General features: G+C 35.2%; 4 protein-coding genes across 4 annotated transcripts; 3 read left to right on the forward strand and 1 right to left on the reverse strand.

Moving 5' to 3' along the window:
* Positions 1-2,472: 2,472 nt before the first annotated feature.
* Positions 2,473-7,809, forward strand: LOC110718589 (probable alkaline/neutral invertase B). The gene is made up of 5 exons (XM_021897450.1): positions 2,473-2,679; positions 3,847-4,352; positions 4,665-5,096; positions 6,127-6,685; positions 7,148-7,809. Exons 2-5 carry the CDS (start codon positions 3,906-3,908, stop codon positions 7,441-7,443), a joined length of 1,734 nt encoding a protein of 577 aa, XP_021753142.1. The 5' UTR covers positions 2,473-2,679; positions 3,847-3,905; the 3' UTR covers positions 7,444-7,809.
* Positions 7,810-9,624: 1,815 nt separating this feature from the next.
* On the forward strand, positions 9,625-15,078 carry LOC110718590 (putative ER lumen protein-retaining receptor C28H8.4). Its single transcript, XM_021897451.1, has 6 exons — positions 9,625-10,082; positions 11,083-11,282; positions 12,863-13,003; positions 13,085-13,165; positions 14,445-14,569; positions 14,670-15,078. The coding sequence occupies exons 1-6, from the start codon at positions 9,860-9,862 to the stop codon at positions 14,716-14,718; spliced, it is 819 nt and encodes a 272-aa protein (XP_021753143.1). The 5' UTR covers positions 9,625-9,859; the 3' UTR covers positions 14,719-15,078.
* A 1,613-nt stretch (positions 15,079-16,691) lies between these two features.
* Positions 16,692-20,577, forward strand: LOC110718591 (protein CHROMATIN REMODELING 35-like). Its single transcript, XM_021897452.1, has 5 exons — positions 16,692-17,106; positions 17,661-17,845; positions 17,998-18,156; positions 18,611-20,397; positions 20,483-20,577. Exons 1-5 carry the CDS (start codon positions 16,740-16,742, stop codon positions 20,484-20,486), a joined length of 2,502 nt encoding a protein of 833 aa, XP_021753144.1. The 5' UTR covers positions 16,692-16,739; the 3' UTR covers positions 20,487-20,577.
* Positions 20,493-23,677, reverse strand: LOC110718593 (putative pentatricopeptide repeat-containing protein At3g01580). The gene has a single exon (XM_021897453.1). It carries the CDS (start codon positions 23,311-23,313, stop codon positions 21,142-21,144), a length of 2,172 nt encoding a protein of 723 aa, XP_021753145.1. The 5' UTR covers positions 23,314-23,677; the 3' UTR covers positions 20,493-21,141.
* Between the last annotated feature and the right edge of the window lie 320 nt (positions 23,678-23,997).

Below are 23,997 nucleotides of genomic sequence, written 5' to 3' on the forward strand. Positions count from 1 at the left end.
TAAAATTAAAAAAGAAAAGGACAGTACTAATGTAATTGGTATCAAACACACATGCATCTTGCTTTTCTCCTAAACCCATCTTACCTTTTATAATACTCGTACGTAATTTCCTAATCAACCAATTTGTCCTTATCTTTTTCCCAAAATGAAAAATAAACCTAAAAAGATTGTTGCCTCGTTTAATTAAAGAAAGATTCTATATTCTTAATGGTCAATATGCTTACAACAAATGCGGGGTTTGTCAACTGATAATTTTTAATGGGAATTTATTTTAACTTTTGATTTTGTTTTTTAAATATTATTTTTTATTTATAAGATATTCTCTTATAAATGTTAATTTACTGTTTATAAAGATTGTTTGGTGAGAGTGAGAGATAGCAGCTCCATCTGACTGGTCATTCACTCCAATATCGCCGACATTCTAGGACATAAGAAAACACAAGTCAAATACAATTTCTAGCAACATGAAGCAGTAACAAACTGATGGAATTGGTGATTATTAGAGTGCTTAAACACTAACAATTAGCAATTAAAGCAACAAACTAGTGAGTCATAACAAATTAACAAGAAAATATGGGTAGAAATTAGTATTGGGCTAGGCTATAAATTGGTTATGGGCCATAATTCGGTTTAGATTTCGATTTTTGGTTTTTCAAACCTTAAAACCGAAACCAAACCATATTAATTTATAATTCGGTTTGATTCGATTTAAACCGCATTAGTTTCACCCCTAAATCATCATATTTGAATTTCCATGTCTTTTTGTTTTTGAGAAAGAATTTCCATGTTTGTTAGACACAATAAGTCAACAAAATCTTTTATTTTGAAATTAAGTCAATTAATTATATCTTTATTGTGTCAAAAATTATATCTTTATTAACCATATTTTGCCAATTATTAGGGAGAATCAACACTTTCAAAATTTAAACTAATTAACGCCTTCAATTTTTATTTATTTCAAAAAGTTTCAATATTATGCAGAGATTTCACTGATTAAAGACTTGCTTTTTTTTTTTTTTTTTTTCTTGAAAACAATTAAAGACTTGTGTTTAACATATACCTGATATGGTTACTCACATAGCATGAATAGCAGGTAATAACGTACCTTGAATAAGGGTTTACTTGAATTGGCAAAATCAGCATCTATACTTTAATAAACAAGATTATCCTATTAAAATAATGTACATTAGTATGTATATATAATCTTAGACGACATTTTTTTTTTTGACAATTAGACGACATTTATGCTATAAGGAGTCTTATGATTAGTTTAAATAGTAAATCATTCAATGATACAACATGCTGTCTTATAGGAATCATTGACATCATTTTGATTATCTTACAAAAACACCTTTAAATACCTTGATAGGAATCATTGACATCATTTTGATTATCTTATAGAAACACCTTGGTAATTTTTGACATTTAATTGCATGATGATAATATAGAATAGAAACTTGCAATTACCCAACAAAAATGAATATTAACATGCCATTAGAATCAACAAGTTGATGGAGAATAACCTTGATGTTGTTACCCTTAGAAAATCAAGAGATTCAAGATACATAAGTTGTACTCCGTATTATCTTTATGTATTGAGTAAGATTCAAGTTTAAGTTGTTTTTCAACATCGATGACTATAATAGTATTAATATGTAATCAAGCCAAGCTTAATATAACTTATTTATTAACATCAATCAAGAGACCTGAGACCCTTCTCACAAAGAAAACATGTAATGCAAATTATTCAGTTTACATCAGCCATCTCAATAATAACACTTTGCAAGAATCATTCAAACGAATATTTGTATTCAATACTTTGGACCACTAGGCATTTTCTTTTTTCCACGAAAAAAGCACCTTCTTTTTAAAAAATTCAATATACTAAAAATGTCCTTTTTAGCAATAATTTGTTAAACCTAGTTTTTTTTTTTCCTCACGTCACTTTCCATCTAAAGACCTCTTTATAAAAACAAATGATTTTTTTAGACTAAAGTGACACCCCTACAAATACAAATAAGTTGAGTTGATGATGCTCAGATTTGATTTGTCTTTTCGTAGACACCAAAGAGGGTGTTTGGTATGTGGGAATTGAGGATGGAATTGGGAGTTTTGATCCCAATTTTAAAAAAAAAAAATTTGTTTGTTTGATGAGAATGAGAATATTTATGGGAAAATTCCCACCATTTAAAATTACCTAGGGAGGGTAGGTAATAAATGAATGAGAATGAAAATAAGTTTAAAATGACATTTTTGTCATTAATGAAAACAATGAAAGGAAATATTAGTAAGGGTAAATTTGTAAAATTGTTATTTATTCCCTATATATTCCAATTCACTGTCCAAATAAGGTGTTGGTATATTTTCACGAATTCCCAACAATTAGTTCTCAATTAATTCTTACAACATCTCAAACGCCAGAAACTCTCTATTCACATAAACTTAGCAGCCAGTCATTTCTTGTTTTTACCGGCTTAGCCGGTCATTTCTGGGTTTTTAGTTTTTCTGATCAAACTTACTAATTACCCATTTTTGTTTATGAAAATTTTCTGGGATTTATTTTTATAAATATAATTATATAAATATAAATATCTAATAATAACCTTGTTTTGGTGGGAGCTGTCTCTTTTTTCTCTCCATTTATTGCTCAAGTGAAGTTGTGGGTTTTTATTATACGAGGTCAGTCTTAATCATCTTTATTTCAGTCATTTATTGACACTTGATTTTAATTTTTTTTTTGTTGGATATTTAAATCATGCAGAATTATTTTCTGGGTTGTGTTTATTTTGTTTCATTATGATTTGGGTATGTTGTAATTCATGATTTCATGCAAATTTTTATGTCATTTATGAATTTTCTTGTTAACAACGATGTTCAATATTATTGATCTTAAATTGTGATGCTTTTTCTACGAATTGTCAATTCAATTCTTCGTTAAAAATGATGTAAAAGTGTAAAATTTAACAAATAAATCTGAAGATGCCAGAATTTGCAAAATGAGGATTTGAATATGGCCTGTTTTGTAACTTGTATGTAAGGACTGTTCTGGGTGTTAGAGATTCATACTTATCATTTACACTTATATTAGTATTGGTTGTTCAGAAATTCGAGCCGACTTAACTAGAATCATTAACACTAATATTCGTATTGATTGTTCGAAAATTCGTGCCGACTTGACTAGAATTTGAGTGTGATTATGGTAATATGGTGTTATGATTGTTGAGGTGAAGTAATTGAATGAGCGTAAGGGCCTCACGGGAATCATACTTTAGTTAGTTGAAAATGGCGCTTACCCATAAAAAGATGGAGCTGTTGAGTGATGATTGGCTGGGGACCGGCTTATTTCAAATAAGGAAAGTAATAATTTATAACTTTGAGTAGGGGTTCACGAGGGTTATGTATCTGTTATTGAAATGGCAAACTACAATTATTGTTGTTTTGGTGCATTAGGAGCCACTAAGGCAATAGTTGTACACAATTTGAAGACAGTGTTCTTGGTTCTGATAATAGAACAACTTTGAACAGAAAAACTAAGTTAAAAGTCTTGCAGTAGCTAAGTTAAATGAAATTGTTGATCGCTGTCAGTGGAAGTTGTTTTTATGCTTTTAAAGTGGTCCATTTGTCCTGAAATCGAGAGCATCATAGGTGAAAATTTTGGTTTTAATCAACAATGTATGGCCATGTACAAATGCTCTCGAGTTCTGCTTGTGGATCACTTGTTTGAGTTTAGTTTGCTTCTGTAGTGTAGTTGATGCTTTTCATACAAGGACTGTCCTGCTTGTGGATGTGTGTAATGGTCTGTTAGAAGCTTAGATTTGAGGTATATCTTTTTGATTTCGAATGCAGGATTTCAGAGGCAAAATTCGACATCAGATTTTTTACACTTGAACCTTTTGCCTTTAAGAATGTCGGGGACGTCAGTTGAAGTTCCCCAGAATGGAAATATAAGCCCACTCGATGTTCCATATGCACTAGATGAAACTGAAGATTCTGACTTTTCAAAGCTGTTAGATAAGCCAAGGACTTTGACTTTGGAGAACAGACAAAGATCCCTTGATGAAAGGTCTCTTCATGACTTCCTTACGTCACCTCGGGTTTCAACTAAAAATGCTGATAATATTAGCCGCTTAGCAGATCATCTAGAAAATATTGTTTGCTCTGGTCGTCGATCTGGTATCAACACCCCGAGGTCTGGTTTTAGTACCCCTAGGTCACGTTCTAGCTTTGAGCCTCACCCGATTGTTGGTGAAGCCTGGGATGCATTGAGACGTTCTTTGGTTCACTTTCGTGGTCAACCTGTTGGGACTATTGCAGCCTTAGATAGTTCCGAGGAAAAATGCAACTATGATCAGGTAAAATCCTAATTTTATCTTGCCATTTTATCCGCCTTTTATCTCCATCCTGTAAGATGTTGAACCATATATCAGGTTGGTGAATAATGGAAATCTCATAATTGATCCTCTAAATTGAAGCTTGGAATCTATGTTAATTACATTTAGTTCTGATGTTTTCATGCTGAAAGAAAGTGTGCTTAATCCTGTGTGACTGTTATACTCTGGCGCACTTCCTTACCTGCAACAATATTTAAATCTAGGTGAATCGAATTTTCTGTAAGGTTTGCCGATTAGTTATTGAAAAAGGTCTAATTGCATTCTTTCTTATAGGTCTTTGTTAGGGATTTTGTTCCAAGTGCTTTGGCTTTTTTGATGAATGGGGAACCAGAAATTGTTAAAAACTTTCTTCTGAAAACTCTGCGCCTGCAATCATGGGAGAAAAAGATAGACCGGTTTCAACTGGGAGAAGGAGTGATGCCAGCTAGCTTTAAAGTTTTCCATGATCCAGTGAGAAATCATGAAACTTTGATCGCAGACTTTGGCGAAAGTGCAATAGGGAGAGTTGCCCCTATTGATTCTGGATTCTGGTGGATCATATTGCTTCGAGCATACACAAAAAGTACAGGAGATACTTCATTAGCTGAAATGCCGGATTGCCAGAAGGGTATGCGCCTTATTCTCAGTTTGTGTCTTTCTGAGGGATTTGATACATTTCCGACTCTCCTCTGTTCTGATGGTTGCTGCATGATTGATCGCAGAATGGTAAGCTCGGTCATACAACTTTCTACGCTGTTTCTATTGACTTTTGAAACTGTCTCTTTCTATTGTATGATGATGACTTCTTTGTAAGTTGTTAGTGGAATGAGGAAATGCGCAGTTTTCATATGAATATGAGCTCATTTAGTAAGAATGGTGTATTGTGAATGAGATCAAAATTGACTAGGTTAGTTCCATCCTTGGTTTGATGTGTCAAATAGACGAGCTTCTGTGGATTGTCAGTTTGTCACTACATACTGTTGCCAAATAAGAATCGACCAACAAGGTGTTAAATCAGATCACTGTAAACCTTGTAACCATGACTAGTCACTCATGTTCTTCCACCATATATCAAAGTTGGTTGAAGTTGAGTCCTGTCAATAATTAATTTGGATCTTTTACCAATTAGTATTATCTTTGTCTTGGCAATCACCATTCTGAATTATTTACTTGCCTCCAATTGTGAGGGTGCTTAGCTTTTTTGATGATAGTTGGTTTGCTTTGCATGGATGTTAATGTTTATATGGAGTTTGAAGTTTGAATACCTGTTTGAATGTTTTAATGTCTTGAACTCTTATAAATCTCCATTTGGTCGTAATAAGCCTAAATGTTACTTTGCCCTTGGCAATAAAGATGATGTCCTGTGTGAGATAGAGGAGCTACGATAAGCCTACTCAAAGTCATAAGTGACATAGAGAGCCATAAGTAGGAAATTAGAATCTATAGCTTTCATAGAGGCAAACTTTGTCAGATAATAGGACTGACATTTTGTTCAACAGATGTTAACATTAATATAAGCTATGTTTTAAAAACTGGAAAACCATACTGTTATTACCTCCATATTCTCTAAAGATTTACTGCCACAAATGTTGAAATTCAAAAATACATCATTGTAGATTTTGTAGAACCTTTGTACCCAGTTTATTCCATACAGACATGCTGTACATGATCTGAGGACTTATTTTCAGACTGCTTATACCGCGTTTCTACTTCTGAATCCTGATATTCAATTTAACATGTGGATGCTGTGGTGTAGGGTGTTTATGGATATCCGCTTGAAATCCAAGCCCTGTTCTTTATGGCTTTAAAGTGTGCTTTAGTTTTGCTCAAGCAAGATGTTGAGGGGAAGGAGTTCATTGAGCGGATTGTCACACGTCTAAATGCTTTGAGCTTTCACATGAGAAGTTATTATTGGATGGACTTCAAGCAGCTTAATGATATATATCGATACAAAACAGAAGAATACTCTCATACTGCTGTAAACAAATTCAATGTGATGCCAGATTCTCTTCCAGAATGGGTTTTTGATTTCTTGCCTAATCGCGGTGGCTACTTCATAGGAAATGTCAGCCCTGCGAAAATGGATATCCGTTGGTTCTGCTTGGGGAACTGTATTGCAATCCTTTCATCCATGGCCACAGCAGAACAATCCACTGCTATCATGGATCTAATAGAAGCAAGGTGGGAAGAATTGGTTGGTGAGATGCCACTAAAAGTTTGCTATCCAGCCATTGAAAGCCATGATTGGCGCATTGTTACAGGATGTGATCCTAAGAATACACGATGGAGCTATCACAATGGGGGATCCTGGCCAGGTACACGCCTTTTCATTCTTATGTTAAAGTACTATTCTCATACTGTGCAGGAGATATCTGGCCCGGAGAGTACAATTCTTTTTGCGGCATGATGTTGCAAAGGCCAGTATAATAAGTATATGCACTTTTGAAGTGAGTTATTGGTCCCTTAGACACAATATGCTCTCTTAAAAACTGTGCTAAAGATATCATGATCAATATAGGCTCTTCCCTCAAAAATTAACGAGTCTCATACATGGTGAAAAATTTGTAGTGGGGAGCATCCTGGTTTTTTCCAGTTTGTTCTCGAGTGTTTAGACAATGTAGAGAGAAAATTATGTATGTTATACATAACCTACTTAGACTCAAATAACACAATTTATGCCAGGTGGTGGGATTTTAACTTTTTTTAGAAGGATGCTTTACTCTTCTTGAGCTCTATAAAGGTGCATCTAACGTAAACTGCAAACTTCTGTGGTTCAGTGCTCATATGGCTCCTAACAGCTGCATGCATCAAAACTGGACGCCCACTGATAGCAAGACGTGCCATAGAACTTGCAGAGTCACGGTTATTGAAAGACAACTGGCCTGAGTATTATGACGGGAAGCAAGGGCGATACATTGGGAAGCAAGCCCGAAAGTGTCAGACATGGTCCATTGCTGGTTATCTAGTGGCAAAGATGATGCTAGAGGACCCTTCACATTTGGGTATGATCTCTCTGGAGGAAGATAAACAGACGAAGCCTGTCATGAGAAGATCAGCTTCCTGGACCACCTAATTCAAGAATTGTTCCTTTCAATTAGCTTAGGGTGTAGAACCTAGCTCACTGTACACCAGGAATTGAGATTTCTTTGCTTTATGCCTTTCTTGTAAATGCACATTTCTTGCTTAGGTGATCCCCTTCCCCATGATTGGTCGTGATCGAATTATATGATGCTACTTGGTGCATAGAGCATGCGATTCACTCACACCAGATGCCCGAGTGCATGTAATTCATACATTGGAGGTGCATAGTGTTCATTTGCACATGGTCCATAGGTATACACACGACTAATTTATGGTGAAATTAGCTGGAAGGAAAAAAAAGGCCATTGCCTCGAAATAAAGTTGTTTTCCGAAATATGGATTGAACATAGTATTCCAATATTTGCCTTTTCTTTTTGTTTGTGAATGATGAATGAAACAATCTACATTTGTGAATTGATATCCCACTACTCATTCAAGTTTGTTTATTTTATGTTAAGGTCAAGATTACTCAGTACCAGAAAGGCGGGCTCCTTAGTGCTCCTTTTGCATGGTTGGGGAGTCCCCTAAACAGTTGGGAATCTATGATCGCATATATCTTAAAATACCTTCAACGTTTTTTGCTACAATTGTTTTGTGAAAATGATTTTTGTGAAAGTCTCAAGGTTTCACTCTATATTACAAAGTTGGCCAAGCAAAAATCCTACATGACTCATAGTTTTATCCCTTGATAGTTTTAAAAAACTGTCATTAAAAGTTGGTTTCTCACACAAGAGATATCTACTACTCATCTAATATGAACCATGCCCATCTAATGCCTCAATTAAATATGAATTAGGGGCTAAACTTCAAGTCTTCAAGATATGAAGGTGAGTTGGTGACTTGGTGTCCAACTCGATCCCTATAAACAAGAAAGAGGTGACATTTATGTAATGTTCACAAAAAATTAAACGTGTGTGTTATATTATGGGATCGTTTTAAGTTTTTTAATATGGAAATACAAGTAAAATTAATGTTAAAACTAAATATGAAAAGATATTGCTTAATTTAGATTTTGATTTGCTTAATTTTCCGCATTTTTTCATCATCTTTGAATTGAAAATTATAAGGAAACTTACCGTAATCATTGTAAGTAATCCACACATATTTACTCAAATTTCTATTTTAAATACAAAACTTGCTATAACCAAGGATTCCTAAAATTTATACAATTTAACCGAGATTTTCTCATAGTTCACAAACACACTATCTCGGCATCTCCTCACCAAAATAAACAAAAGGCTATGTTAATTTTTTATTTTAATACCAATACTCTTTTAATCTAATTTAAGAAAAAATAAAGTTATAAAATCACTTTTTCTTTCCTTTTTACAAAATCACATTCCTTTTTCCTTTAAAAAAAAAACATTTTTCACTCTATTTATATTTCCAAAAAAAAAAATCCAATTATAATTTTTTTTTTTTTTTGAAAGAAGTCCTAAAGCACGCTAAATTTCATTAATTAAAGCCATACGACATCTACAATTGACAATTAATGATAATGAAAACGAATTCAACAAAATCAAACAAGAATTAATCGGGGAAGGGCTAAGAATCCAAATACATAAATATAACAATTCGGCACATTCTCGATTTGTTGTCTTATACAACTTTTTGAGTGGATCTGTAATAGCTTCGCTATTTTGTAAGAAAGTAAATTCTTGTGCTGATTCCGTAACCCGAATCCGAGCCATAATCAATCGTAGCCCCGCACAACCGAAGACCAAATTAAACACAAATAAAACCTTGTCTCTTTCGAAGAAGATTGAAAAAACCTTGTTTTTCGAAGGAGATAAACCCTTTCTTTCGAGGGAGACATTATAATAACATAAGAAACAGAAGCTTAAAAGAAAATAAAGATTGGGGCTTTCCACCAATGAAATCCGATGGAAGCCCCTTTAAAATTGACAATGAAAGCTAGAGTTTAGAGAAGAGAGAGGGGAGGCTAGGTTTTTTTTTTTTTTTTTTTTTTTTTTTTTTTTTTTTTTAATCCGAGAGATAATTTTTAAATCCAATTATAAATTTAAGATTGATTTGATAAAATCGTATTCACTTCCTACAAATAAGATAAATATAAAATCAAAAAATTTAGTCCAACAAAGTCCCTAAAAATCATTCATAAATTCCACAAATCACTCAAAAAAAAAAAAAAAAAAAAAAAATCCACTAAAAAAAAAGGCTAATTTATTTTTTCCATTTCTTTATCTCTCCTCATTTCTCATTAATATTCATTCTCAATTTTATGGAAAATCTTTAGCTAATACACCATTTTCTCTCTCTTCACCTCCATTACTACACCACCTTCCCAATTCTCAATCAAAATCCAATCTTGATTAATTTATAACAGCAAAGAGGGCAAAAAAAACCTAATTTCTGAAAAAAGTTTCCAACTTTGAAGAAATTGAGAGAAGATGAGGCCTCAGAGAAAGACGATCCATACGATTATGGCGTGGTTAAGAAGGCAACCGCCGAAAGTGAAGGCGTTTCTTGCGGTGGTCGCCGGAATGGCGGCGTTGGTGTTGCTGAGAGCGGTGGTTCGTGACCACGATAATCTCTTTGTTGCTGCTGAAGCTGTTCATGTTATTGGAATAGCTGTTCTTATCTATAAACTCACAAAGGAGAAAACTTGCGCTGGTATTCTTCTTTTTGCTTTCATTTTCAGCTCATAATTTGTTTTTTATTTTGTTTTTTTGATGTTGAATTGTATAATTAGCTGTAATAGTTCATTAATTACAAGATCAAATTGGGTTTTTGTTTAGATTCAAAGGCTCTTATTAAGGGGGTTTGGTGGTTTAATTTGTGCAATTGTTATTGAAAATGTTTATAATTTATTGTAGAGGATTTGTATCGAATTAAGTATTTGGTGCTTCATATGGTGTTCTATTTTGCTCAATTAGGTGGATTTTGGAATAGAAAGAATTTTGTGGCGATTTTGTCTCGATTTTTATTAGTGTACACTGTATCTTAGGGATCCTTCTGTTGGAGGGGGTTGTGGGACGGGGCGGTTGCTCGGGGAGGATGTGGATTGATTCAAGATTCTATCATTTGTTGTTGTTGTAAGTTGGAGAGAGCAAGTTCGAGTTTATTCATCATATCCTGGTTGCCCTCCTTTGACAATATATGGGAATATGGGATATGTTGAAAATGAAATGTATGAAGTATTTTTAACTCGGCATTAAGCTGTATTGAAATAAGGTTGCTGGAATGTTTGTATTAACTGTACATCTATATGATTAGTGGTAGTGAAATTATTTCAAGAGAATGAAGGTGGTTTATGATGAAGGCAATGTGTCTTCCTTCTTGTCTGTGGTTGATAATATGTGTGGATATAACGAAAAGAAATGTAATTATCTGTGTGGAGTAGTTGTAATGCTAATTGCAATTCAGAGGCTAGACTTTGTGTATGATTGGGAGTGAATTTTCATGAGAATGGAGATGGTTGATGATCGATCAATCAATCAATCAAAGCCTTAATCCCATAAGTGGGGTCGGCTATATGAACCAAATTTTGAAATACCAAATGACACTGCTGTCTTTGTATTTTTGTATTCTATAGCTGTAGCTACAATCTTGTGCGGTGAAATCATCTTTTCTGGTTTTTGAATAAATTTTTTCCACTTTCAATGATTTGCAGGACTCTCGCTTAAGTCACAGGAGCTTACAGCTATATTTTTAGCAGTTAGGCTGTATTGCAGTTTTGTCATGGAATATGATATCCACACGCTGCTTGATTCAGCTACCTTGGTTTTCACTTTGTGGGTCATCTATATGATTCGATTTAACTTGAGGTCAACATATATGGAGGACAAGGACAACTTTGCTCTATATTATGTGGTGAGTGAAAATACGCTGACATTCTTTGCACCATTATCCTGATGATTGGAAATCTTTAAATTATTACTCTATCATTATCTTATTTGGCTTGGGATGGGAACATTTGGGAGTAAATTACAAAATTACTTGATACCCTTTACTAAAACTCTTTTCCTTTTCAAAGGCAATATATAATATTTTTTCACCCTTTTCCAAATTCCAATTTCCACATCATAAGACCCTCCCCCCAATATTAAAAAAAAAAAAAAAAACAAAACAAAACAAAAAACTTGGTACTCCATATTATTTTTATGAGGAATGCACCTCCTATGTTCCAATTGAGATCATAATCCTCAATCCCTACCGGAAATCCCACATATCAAATAAGCTGATGCAGTAGTGTGGTAACTGGATGTAGTAGTGGTGATAGTTTCCTTATATAATATTATTGTAGTAGCCAAAGGGTGATGATGAGAACAGATGGATATTAGAAGGTCAACATAGTCCTGTAGACTTTCTGTTCATGGAATATGGATGTGCTGATTTTTCCATTAAGGGTGTTTGGTGTTTTAATTTTGAACAGCTCCAAGGACTAGTGCATGAAAATTGCAAGTCAAAGGATCTTATCGATATAAGTGGTGTATTCCATAGAAAGATTAGATGCGCACCCCCCCCCCCCTCTTCTCTCTCTCTCTAGTCGGTTACTCGGTTGTGTAATATCCTGTAAACAATTTTATGATGGGCTTGATAGGAGTTGCTATTCTTGCTAAAATCCTAGAAATTTAACTTCTTGCTTTGAACCAAATCACCACTAAAATTCTATACAGCCACAGCTCACATCACATGGGCTCGACCTTGGTTTGCCAGTTAGATGTTCTGCTTGAACTTTTCTCAGTTGTCTTTATTATCTTTTTGCTCTGTTTTGTTTCCTTCTCATTATCTCATGCGCTTTCTTTTAAAGGTTCTATTTGATGGTAAAATGTTCATTATTAGTCAGTTATGTGCTTGTTTAAAAGATCATAGCTTTCAGTTTAATTGTAAGTCTTGTTTTGGTAGGTCAACTACCTAGACTCTAGTAATGCACAAGAGGACAGTGGTAGGGCATCTAGATGTTATTGGCCTATTGCTATTGCTAGATAGCGCACCACCTATCAAACGGAATGTTAATTAATGTTATTTACTCTTAAGGTTAATATAATACAAATGTAGCCTTGTAGCCATCTTTGGTGATAATTTTTTTTTTTTTGGTGCCTGTGCATTTTCCCATGTACAAACTCCTATTACTTGTTATATAATAACTGTGTTAACACCAGGAATGGTATGCGACCCTACCAGGAAGGGGATGCACTCCTGCCAGCTCTCTAGGGGGTGTGACACTGGCTTCACAGTCATTGTGGCTTTGAGCTGACAATTTTGGGAAACAAAACCATTTTGATGCATTTTGTGGACTTTGATGATTCCTCTTATATTAGTAAACCAAGTCTTCCTGCCACACTTACTTTATGCTAAATTAGTGTACTCTGCCGTATATATTTTCCATGAATGTTCCATTTTTTAATTGCGGTAAATGGTTTTAATTTTCTCTATCCAATATTTTGCAGCTAGTACCATGTGCTGTTTTAGCAGTTTTGGTTCATCCATCAACTTCGCACAATATCTTAAACAGAATTTCGTGGGCCTTTTGTGTATATTTAGAAGCTTCCTCGGTGCTTCCTCAACTTCGGGTTATGCAAAATACTAAGGTCCAGCATCTCGGAAAAGCTTAACCAAAATATTTCATTGTTTAGATGCTCTTATTCCTGACTCTTTCATTTTATTTTCAGATTGTTGAACCGTTTACGGCGCATTATGTATTTGCGCTTGGAGTAGCTAGGTTCTTGAGCTGTGCCCATTGGGTTCTTCAGGTTTGATGTCGACTTGAACCTCTTTGAATTTATCTTATATGAGGAAATTCACATAAACTTCCCCTTTTCTTTCTCTGCATCCAATTCTTGAGATTTAGAGACAATTAAAAGGGAAAATGATAAAGATATAGTAAACTGTGTTCCTCTCCCTGTATTTACCTCCTAGTGCGATCGAGATATTGTAGGGTTGCTGTACCCTTTTTGCATCATTTTCCATCACAATCATTGATGACCTGAATTAGCGTCCAACAAGCTTTCACTGATATGTTTGTTCTTTGGACTAGTTTGGAAATTTATGTCTGGGGATTGATGCTGTCCAGCTTGTTATATTGTTATGTTGTTCCCATAAAATATTCCAGGCCTGACATAATATCATACTGTTTCAAAATTTCTGAACGACCCTGTTTATGGAAAGTCCAATAGTAACTTTAGTTAAGAAAGCGTTAGCGGTTAAATTGGTTAAATTTAAAAAGGGTGAGAACAAAGGTGGGATCTGCTATTTATCTGCAATGGCCGATATGCACACAAGCACAAGAAACAATGTTTCCAAAGCTTCATGTGGCCTGTATGGATCATGGTTTTAGGATCCAAGTTGTCAAACTGGCTAAGTATTTTTTGTAGAGTTGGTTCCTTTAGTTCTGCCTTCTGGTATTATCCTCCCCTTCTCCTTCTCAATTTCTGTGACAAACCTACTCTTTGACCGTTTCAGGGCTTTAAAGGTCTGACCCATAGTATGCACCTCAATTGAACAGCTTAACGTTGTGTATTGTTAGCAATCATGCATAGGGGTAGTGCCGTAGAGGGAGAGGGAGGAAAGGGAAGAGGAGTGAGGAATGGTTTTGTAATTTCCCTTCCAGATTTTTCCAACATCGAGAGGTTTTGGTTGATTAAAATGAAAAGGAAAATGGATCCTTACAATATTCTAATTTTCCTGCCCAATTCATATCCAGACAATTGAAAGAGTAGCCCTCTCAATTTCTCATCCAACCATAGGAGCTTGCACTATATGTCTGCATCTGCTAGTGTTTCTGCATAGACTTTTAGCATTATAAGTTAAAGGCAATAAAATGGTAGCTTGGAGGAACTGGTACACCTGCAGCCTGTCCAACTGCTTGTTATCATTAGCGAATGTCAGAAGGCACTGCAGACAACAATCATTTTTCCATCAATATTCTTATAAACATGCATTTGTGTAGCAAACTAGCAATACAATGCATAAATTCTGAAGGTTCTTGATCATATATTTCAAGCAATGACTGTTTTCTGCAATCTTCACCAGGTTTTGGACAGTCGTGGGCACCTTCTAACTGCTTTGGGATATGGACTGTGGCCATCATTTGTTCTTATCTCGGAGATTGTGCAAACTTTCATTTTGGCAGACTTCTGTTATTACTATGTTCAAAGGTTGCCATTCTTGTGCTAGTCTTATATGTTGCTCTTATTTGACTAATTGCTTTTGTTGAACATATCATGATTGTTATGGCTCTTACTGTCTGTCTTACAGCATCTTTGGCGGGCAACTTGTCCTACGCCTTCCCTCAGGAGTTGTGTAAACTACAGTTTATAGGAGGCTGCATCAACGAAAATGGTTTTGCAAGCTCAATGGTGGTTTAATGTTGCTTATTTAACCGTCTTTGCACTCCATATGGGCTATCATGCACTTCTAGCATTAGCATAGCCCAATCCAGTTAGGGGTTGTGTAAAAGTTAGAGATGAAAGGAGAACATTGGATTAATGTTGAATCATACGTTATTTATCTGGAAGAATACATTAATTTTACAGCTTCAGAAACTCGGAAACATAGATAACTGAGTATCTGGAGCAATTAAAACCCTGTTTCTCATCACTTGTATTTTATGTGCTTGTACCTGTATTTCATGGATATGATATAGCTCATTTTTCACTTTTGGGGATTCTTGTCTTCTCCTCGCAAATTATTTAAAGTAGACTTTTGCCTTGTGATTGGTGAGCTATCAGTATCAGTTCCATCATCTACTGTGAAAGTTATGATAATTTGCTTTTTTGCTTGATACCCTTTTTTTTTTTTTTTTTTTTTCCATTCAAAAAGAATTGTTTTTTTGGTGTTTAGAGAGCCATAAGGGTGGGTGTGATGAGAATCGATTTCAGGATTTAATTGGAATCGGGAGAGAAGCTCTAACTAACTAAGCTATCTTTTTGTTTTGAGAACTGTTTTGTTTCTAAAAGATTGTCTCATCTACTCATAAATATAATATTGAAACACAAGGTTGACATCTAATAATCCACATATGAAAGAAGAGAAGTCAATATTAGTTACCCGTTGTAATAGTATTTGAGTCTATTTTCACGGATTTACTCCTCCAGTGTCATACTCCCCGTTTTTTTAATTGCAACAAATATTTAAATTTGGAAAAAAACATATGAGATTTTTTTTTTAAATGACCAGCCTTTGAAACAATAAAGGTGTGAAATGAATCAATTACAATAATCAAACTATGTTCAGTATTTTAGTAAGTCCAAAGTACTACAGTTATATAAAAACGTGGTGATGTAAGACGTGTAACATCAGAAGCGCAAAAAGGGGGGTCACTCAAGTATTGACCAACGTCGTCGACTGATATTCCTTTGAATTTTTTTTTTGCTTCCTCGAGAATTTCTTCCTAAATTCAATTTTCAATTAAAAGTTATAATCATCTCGAAAACTACAAGCATTTGGTTAATTATTGGCGCAATTTCTATTGGTGAGTGAAGATTTCTAATTTCTCTTTTTTACTTTTAACTTTTTCAGCATTTTGAAGCAACGAATTTTGCTAATTTGTTTAAAATTTGTACCTTTTCATTCATTATTAGCAGATAAAGATCAAAGAATCATTTTTTTTAAAACCCTGAACTCACATTGAGGGTTTGCTGAAATTTGGCTTTCATGGAATGATGGGTCCATAAATTTTTGTTAATACGTAATGAAAATTATAAAGTTACCATATTTTTACTTAGGTTTACCTAAATTGTCGTCCTCAACAATGTCATGAATTTTTTGTATAAAAAAATAAAAATAAACAATGTCACGAATTTTATGATCATATGATGTAAGTTGTAACACTTATGGCCGTGGTTGGTTTTACATGTACTTGTGTGAGTTGGTAAGTACGAGTAGTCATTTGGTTGAATGTTTAAATTATGCTTCTTGTGATCCTTGGAAGTGGTAAAAACCCGATTGTTCGGGAAATTTATTGTTAAATTTGATTTATATGTTATCTTATGTCTATGTGCCACATTTGATTTATAAGACATTCTTTAAGGATTTGAGACAATTTATTGTTAAATTTTAATCATCATTCACTAATCACTATGTTAAGATTGTTAACACTTTGTATTTACATTTCCAAGTATTATTGTACGTCATATTTACTTTAGGACGACTTGAAATATGAAATAGAAATGTGGCTAATCCTTCAAACAACAGAGGGAGTATAGTTTTTACTTCAAAGTGAGCTTTGTATAGATTTAATAATGGAAGTATTACGAAGTATGATACTTGTATGACTTACTGAAGATCATTCTCACATGTTACTAGGTTTCCGGTATGCAGTAAACCATGCATAACAGGATGGACTGTGACAATAGTGAATACAAAGTCTTAAAGTCACAATTTCACAAGACTGTTCGAATCATGAGAGCGAAAATAATTCGTCAAAAAAAGATGAAGCAGATGCAACCTGCAAGGTTGTCCTTATTGAGTCAAATAAAAGCAGTTGTCAATCATGGAGATGCTGAATTTAGTGATCCAAATGCACTATTGCAAAAAAAAGCCAGACTTTTGAGAATGTTAGCTCTACGCGAAAAAAGGATGGATTGGCATCCTGCTACAGACTTCAGCATTGGATGCAGTCAGCAAATTAATCATCCAACATTCATTGACAAAATCGATTCAAACACGGGAGGAGGAGTAGAAGTAGATGCAGGTAGGACTTCTACTTCAAGCAAATTACATTCATTTTGTTGAATATGCAATTATTGCAGGTAGATTTTCTTTTGAAATGTTCCTGTCTTGTTACAGTTGTGCTTGAGTGCCGTGATGCATATACACCTTGCTTTATTTTTCTCTGTCATGACTTCAGATCAGCTCCTTTTTCTGAATTATTTGTGTGCTTTATATTTATCATAGAAGGTTATTGTAAAGGTCACAAGGCATTGGACTTATGCATCTCTCCATTTCTAAGTCCCTTTTACAAGTGTTAGTAAACAAGGTTCTCTGGACTTGTCCCTTAGTTAGTGTCAACAGGTTGGCACATAAGAACAAGGTTTGGCTGATTTTTAAAAATTGAGTATCTAATGAAGTTTCGCAGGTAGACAGAAACCGAAATGGTAAACAGTCTTGTACAGAAAATGGTTAAATTATTGCTCTGAACTCTCAACAGTTCAACATACATTGCATAAACATATTTTATGTTGGTGTTTCTTTGGACTTCAATGTATAAGCAAATGTATTTCATTGAAATTCCCCTCGGTTGTTTAGGGGCCATTACACCCTGTGAGGACTCTGAGGAGCTAGTAAATCATACGTCTCCTGAAATCAAGCAAGGATGCTACATAGGGGTTGAGGAGGATACTGCAACTCAAGATGAATCTGAAAATGACTCTGAAGATGAGAATGTTGCCAACATATGGAAGGAGATGGAATTTGCAATGGAATCTTGTAAGGTATTCTTGTGCTTTTGTTAAGAATTTACTGATTGAGCATTAAACCCTGAGTATCAAGTGTATGGGGTTAATACCATTCTAGATAAGAGGATAGGACTATTTATAGACGTAGTTATAGTCTGATGATTCCCATTGGTTTTATATGATTCTAGGAATTTCCTGAGAATCAGTTTTCCGATGAAGAAAAAAAGGAAGATGAAGATGACTGTGACCATTCTTATATCTTAAAGGATGATATTGGCCATGTTTGCCGAGTGTGTGGACTTGTGCAAAAGGGAATACAAGATATGTTTGAGTTTCTTTATCCAAAGGTAAAGACAAAGCTCTTCAGGTTTCTTCTTTTAACATATGTATGTTGGTAATTCTGATTAGGAGTTTTATGAGAGTTTGCATATAGTGTGAGCATTTGAGCTTGACTTAAAGTGCACAACCTGTTATTTTTAAATTCAGATGCTTACTTCCATTGTTCTACTTCTTATTCTTCTCTTTGTTTGCATTGTCATGATAATTTTATTTGTGACTTAATATTTTGGTTGACCAAGATGCACCCTTCTTGTAGTATATATACAGTGTAGGATTTTGGTTACTATTATGACCTTCAGTGAATCTTGTAGTGGTGAAAGGCCATTTCTTGTGTTTACTAGCCTTGACTGATTTCGAAGTGACCATCAATGTGAAAAACCATTTCTTGTGCATCAGATCCTTTTCTTCCGCTACATCTTTGCAAATTAGTACTATCTGATCTAAGTTTTCTTCTTGATACAGAGAACAAGGATGAAGTCTAGATACCAAAATGAATCCCATAAAACTGAAGATAACAAGCCAGTTGACAGTCTTCCTGACTTGTGTAACCTACTGAACATGGATCAAAGTGTAATTGAAGTTATAGCTCACGCGGAGCACATTAAAAAGATGAAACCCCATCAAATTGAGGGTTTTAATTTCCTGCTTAGAAATTTGGTGACTGAGAATCCACATGGTTGCATTTTGGCTCATGCTCCTGGCTCCGGAAAAACATTTATGATCATATGTTTCATGCAAAGCTATCTCGCTAAGTACCCTTCTGCTAGACCATTAGTAATCCTCCCAAAAGGAATTTTGGGCACATGGAAAAAAGAATTTCAGAGGTGGCAACTTGATGATATTCCCTTATATGATTTCTACTCGGTGAAGGCAGCCAGTCGTTCACAGCAGCTGAATGTCTTGAAGCAATGGGCTGAGCAGAAGAGCATTCTTTTTTTAGGGTACAAGCAATTCTCTTCCATTGTGACTAGTGATGTTACTAGCAATGAAAAGGCTGCCTGTAAAGAAATTTTGGTGAGAGCTCCAACAGTTATGATATTGGACGAGGGCCACACGCCAAGGAATAAAAATACTGACACGCTGCACTCACTAACCCAAGTTCAGACACCTCGGAAAGTTGTGCTTTCTGGAACCCTTTATCAGAATCATGTCATAGAAGTCTTTAACATTCTGAACCTTGTTCAGCCTAAATTTCTGAAGTTAGAGCGTAATCGTGTAATAGTAAGGCGTATTATGAGCAAAGTTAAGATTTCTGGGGTCAGAAAACAGTTGACAGGAGCAGGGGATGCTGCTTTTTATGAATTAGTGGAAAATACACTGACTGATGATGATAATGAACAAAGAAAACTTGGGATCATAAAAGATTTGCGTGAGATGACAAGCCAAGTTCTTCACTATTATAAAGGTGACTCTTTTGATGAGTTACCAGGACTCATAGACTTTACGGTCTTGCTCAATCTTAGCCCGAAGCAAAAGGTTGAAGTTGATGAGATGAAGAAATTGAAGGAAAGAAAGTTCAGAAGTAGTTCTTTGGGAAGTGCAGTATATTTGCATCCCCAGCTGAAGCAGTTCTCTGGGAGCAGTAACGAAAGCAATCAAGAAAATCGGATTATGAGTGATGAGAAACTGGATCAAATGATCAAGAAAATGAATCTTATTGATGGGGTGAAAGCCATGTTCTTCCTCAATATGCTACGTTTATGTGAAATTGCAAAAGAAAAGTTGCTAGTTTTCAGTCAGTATCTCCTGCCTTTGAAGTTTTTAGAGCGGTTAGCAGTGCATCACAAAGGTTGGGCTATCAGCAAGGAAATATTCATGATAACAGGTGAAACAACACCAGAACACCGTGAATGGTCCATGGAACAGTTTAACAGCTCACCTAATGCTAGAGTGTTTTTAGGATCGATTAAAGCGTGTGGGGAAGGAATATCACTTGTTGGAGCATCACGTATTTTGATACTTGATGTTCATCCAAACCCTTCTGTCTCTTGGCAAGCAGTATGCCGGGCATTTAGGCCAGGGCAACTGAAAAAAGTGTTTACCTATAGACTGGTTGCAGTTGATTCTCCTGAAGAGGACGACCACAGAACTTGTTTTAAGAAAGAAATAATAGCAAAAATGTGGTTCGAGTGGGATGAATTTTCTAAGAAGAAGGATTTAGAACTGGAATCCATTGATTTAGAAGACTGTTGTGATATTTTCTTGCAGAATCCTCAGCTTAGGAAAGATGTAAAAGCTTTGTACAAAAGGTTTGCGATTTATTTATTTGATTTCTTATCTGAAATATAAATATTATCAAGTAATGAAAATAAATCTCCTCTCTTCCTTTTGCAGGTAATCTGAAGTAGTGAACCTGCCTTGCTAGAAGGACCTGTAAGGTACTCTCGAAAGTATGTGCTCCCATATGATATTTCGACTGTCCAAAGGGGAAGAGGGATTCTTTATCGTATGACTTATCTTTTGCAGTTTTGCATCACCCGTGAGCACTACTCCCAGATGCGTCCTAACTATATCTTGTGCAACTTTTTGTGCAACACTTAGATAGTTCTGTAGATTATGCACAATCTTATGTTTAATTTGCGATTTGAAATTTAGGAATGGCAAGAAAATAAGAATAAGTTTTTGTTCTGGCTTTTACAAGGAATGGTGCCTTTAAGAAACTTTGATATAAATGATACATTTCACACCTTGCAACATTGTGGAATGCTAGTCTTTTTGTACATAATGTTCAATTGCTCAACAAATGGTATAACAAGAACAGACGGGCATGAAGTCCAGTCATTGCAACAAATTATTCATTTGGATTTGATTTCTGTCTTGTTAACACTTGTTATTCGCTCTATACATTGCTCCCAACTCGCATACAAAATGAACAATGATAGAATTATTAGAATTAAAACATTTAATCCTGGAGATTGGACAAGAGTTCTTCCATAAAATAGTGTTAAGGAAAGCCTTTTTACTCTTGTCTAATGTTCAATATCTTCAATAAACTATGGCTTTGGTAGGCTTGCCTTTATATTGTCCTCGATTTCGAGCTCTATATACTGCAAAGCTTTATATATCTCATTTGATCTAGGGTGAGATCTATCAGCAACTCGGAACTCGTGCACTTTTCCATTAACCTCCAGCCAACTACAGCCAGGAGTCTTCTTCAGACCTTTATTTTTCAGAAAACTTCTCATCTTTGCTACTTTGTCCCACTTTCCGGATGCAGCATATATGTTAGACATCAGTACATAGTTCCCTGCATTTGTTGGTTCAATTTCAATCAGTTTCTCAGCAGCCAACTCAGCAACTTCGGTCTCTGAGTGCATTTTACAAGCACTTAACAACGGACCCCATACACGGGCATCTGCTTTAATGGGCATCGAGTTTATTAGCTCTTTAGCTTTATCAATATGCCCTGCCTTACCCAACAGATCCACCATACAAGCATAGTGTTCTTGACTAGGTTGGAAACCAAAGGTTTCTGTCATTTCCTTAAATATTTTCCACCCTTCATTAACATGACCAGAATTAACACAAGCTGTTAGTAATCCAAGAAATGTTATTGAGTCTGGTCTGAAATATGACCGCTTCATCTGCTCATAAAGATCAAAGCATTGTTGCCACTCTCCATGTTTAGAATATGCACTTATTAACGAATTCCAAGTAATCGTATCCTTATTATCAATCTCTTCCTCATTAAACAGCCTTCTCGCCATGTCTATGCACCCACATTTAGCATAACTTGCCAGTAATTCTGTATTTACAGAAGGTATAGAGAGCAGACCATACTTGATGGTGCACCCGTGAATATATTTCAACTGCTCCAATGCACCAGCATTCACACAAGCAGGCAAGATGCTCACAATTGCAGCAGAATCAACCAAAAATCCATCACATTTCATTCTGGCAAATAGAGATAGGGCATCAAAATATCGTTCATGAATAACAAATCCTTTAATCATGGAACTCCATGAAACCTCAGTCTTCTCTATCACCAAGTTGAAAACCTTTCTGGCAGCTTCCACACTATCACATTTACTATACATATCTATCAAAGAATTCTGAACTGAAACCTGATGATTTAAGCCATTTCTGATGCCATGAGCATGGATTTGCTTCCCCCATTCAAGCAATTTCAACTCACCAGTTGACAGTATGGCTGCAAGTGCAGTGTATAGGTCCATTCTTATCCCTTCATTAGACATTTTCACCAATAACTCCAGGGATTTTCTAGGTTGCCCACTCCGAAAATATGCTGAAATCATCAAGTTCCACACGACACGATCCTTATCAGGCATCATCTTAAACACCAAATACGCATTCTTTAAGTTACCTATTCTAGAGTACATAGTTATCAATGCAGTGCACACAGATACATCTTCACTAAGGCCACTAACAACAATTAGACCATGAACCAATACCCCTATTTTCAAAGAGTTCAGTTCTGTACTAGCTCTCAGCAAATTGACCAAACAAACTGAATTCGGCCAAATATTTTCCTTTATCATCTGCCTAAACACCCCAAAAATCTCCCTAACATTCCCATTTTGTAAACTCTCCACAATCAGAGAATTCCAGTAATCCAGCCTTCTAACAGGCATTTCATCAAACATTTGACGTGCATTCTCAAACTCGCCAAGTTCGCCATAAAACTCAGCTAAACCCACCCTCAATCCCTCATTTACATCAAATCCAAGTTTCACCAAATGCCCATGAACCCTTCTACCATAATCACCATCCAAAACATGCTTACAAGACCTCAAAACAAATGGGTATGAAAATTCATCCGGGTACATAGAATTTGAAACCATTTTATCATATAACAATAGGGTTTCCTTAAATTCACCAGATTTTGCAAGAATTCGAAGAACCCTGTTGTAAATTTCCCAACTTGGATTAGAAATTGAATTAAAAACATGAAAACAGAGGCTATTGAGACCCAAATTAGCATAGGATTCAATAAGATTAGAGGTGAGAGAAAGGTTTTGGTGATGGCCATGGAGGATTAACCTAGCATGGAATTGTTTGAGAAGTTGGGGTTTATCGCAGAGGTTTAAGAGAGAAGACAGAGTAGAAAAAGGGTGGTAATTCTGCGTTTTCTGGAAAAATTTCAAATTTGGAGGGAAGGGAAGAAGAAGCAATTGCCTTACGCAAGGTTGGTTAAGAGCAAGCATTAAAGCTTTGTGGGTGCAACAAATGATGTTTTTGGCCTTCAAATCAAGTTTTTAGATGATGATTGGTCTAAACCTGATTAGTAGATTTTTTTTTTTTCAATTCATCCTTTGAGCTAATACGGATTCGGGGCTCAGTTATGGGTAGTTAAGTTCTAGACCTATCCAATTGTTGTTGCGGGGGATCGAGCACGTGATCCTCCCAATCAAGTGCAGCCTCAATCACCACTGCACCAACAACCAATTGGTAAACCTAGTTAGTAGATTAAAGTCATTAAACCACAACTGTGTAACATATGATAAGTCGTTGCCCTAAGGTGTGTATTGTTCTAATTATTAATAGACCAAGCTAGCTAACATTGGTAAAGTACATGAATTGTTTTAAGAAAGGAGCTTATATGTGGAGCATTACATTATCATGTCTCGATGAAGATGAGTTTAGAAACTTTCATCACTTTTGAATTCATATGTCTAACTATAATAAAGGATAATAGAATTGGTCGATTATTGAATAGAATGTGTGAATGCATTGATAATGCTAAAATGGTTCTTAAATTTTTTTAAGCACAGTAAATTTGGTAGGTAGACTTGATAAAGTCGACCTTATTCGCATTGTCAGATTTGCACTTAGAAATTGAATCAATTAATTAAATTACGCCTAAATTGTTCCAACACAAAATAATATGG

The sequence above is a fragment of the Chenopodium quinoa genome, unplaced genomic scaffold, assembly GCF_001683475.1.
Source record: "Chenopodium quinoa cultivar QQ74 unplaced genomic scaffold, ASM168347v1, whole genome shotgun sequence".
Lineage (NCBI taxonomy): Eukaryota > Viridiplantae > Streptophyta > Magnoliopsida > Caryophyllales > Amaranthaceae > Chenopodium > Chenopodium quinoa.

Bases quoted from the DNA above. Each gene is read 5' to 3' on its own strand.
- LOC110718589 (XM_021897450.1), top strand. From the start codon at position 3,906: ATGTCGGGGACGTCAGTTGAAGTTCCCCAGAATGGAAATATAAGCCCA. The intron at 4,353-4,664 runs GTAAAATCCTAA...TCTTTCTTATAG, and splicing joins AAAAATGCAACTATGATCAG to GTCTTTGTTAGGGATTTTGT. The intron at 6,686-7,147 runs GTACACGCCTTT...TCTGTGGTTCAG, and splicing joins CAATGGGGGATCCTGGCCAG to TGCTCATATGGCTCCTAACA.
- LOC110718590 (XM_021897451.1), top strand. From the start codon at position 9,860: ATGAGGCCTCAGAGAAAGACGATCCATACGATTATGGCGTGGTTAAGA. The intron at 11,283-12,862 runs GTGAGTGAAAAT...AATATTTTGCAG, and splicing joins ACTTTGCTCTATATTATGTG to CTAGTACCATGTGCTGTTTT. The intron at 13,166-14,444 runs GTTTGATGTCGA...AATCTTCACCAG, and splicing joins GTGCCCATTGGGTTCTTCAG to GTTTTGGACAGTCGTGGGCA.
- LOC110718591 (XM_021897452.1), top strand. From the start codon at position 16,740: ATGCATAACAGGATGGACTGTGACAATAGTGAATACAAAGTCTTAAAG. The intron at 17,107-17,660 runs GTAGGACTTCTA...TCGGTTGTTTAG, and splicing joins AGGAGTAGAAGTAGATGCAG to GGGCCATTACACCCTGTGAG. The intron at 18,157-18,610 runs GTAAAGACAAAG...TTCTTGATACAG, and splicing joins TTGAGTTTCTTTATCCAAAG to AGAACAAGGATGAAGTCTAG.
- LOC110718593 (XM_021897453.1), bottom strand. From the start codon at position 23,313: ATGCTTGCTCTTAACCAACCTTGCGTAAGGCAATTGCTTCTTCTTCCC.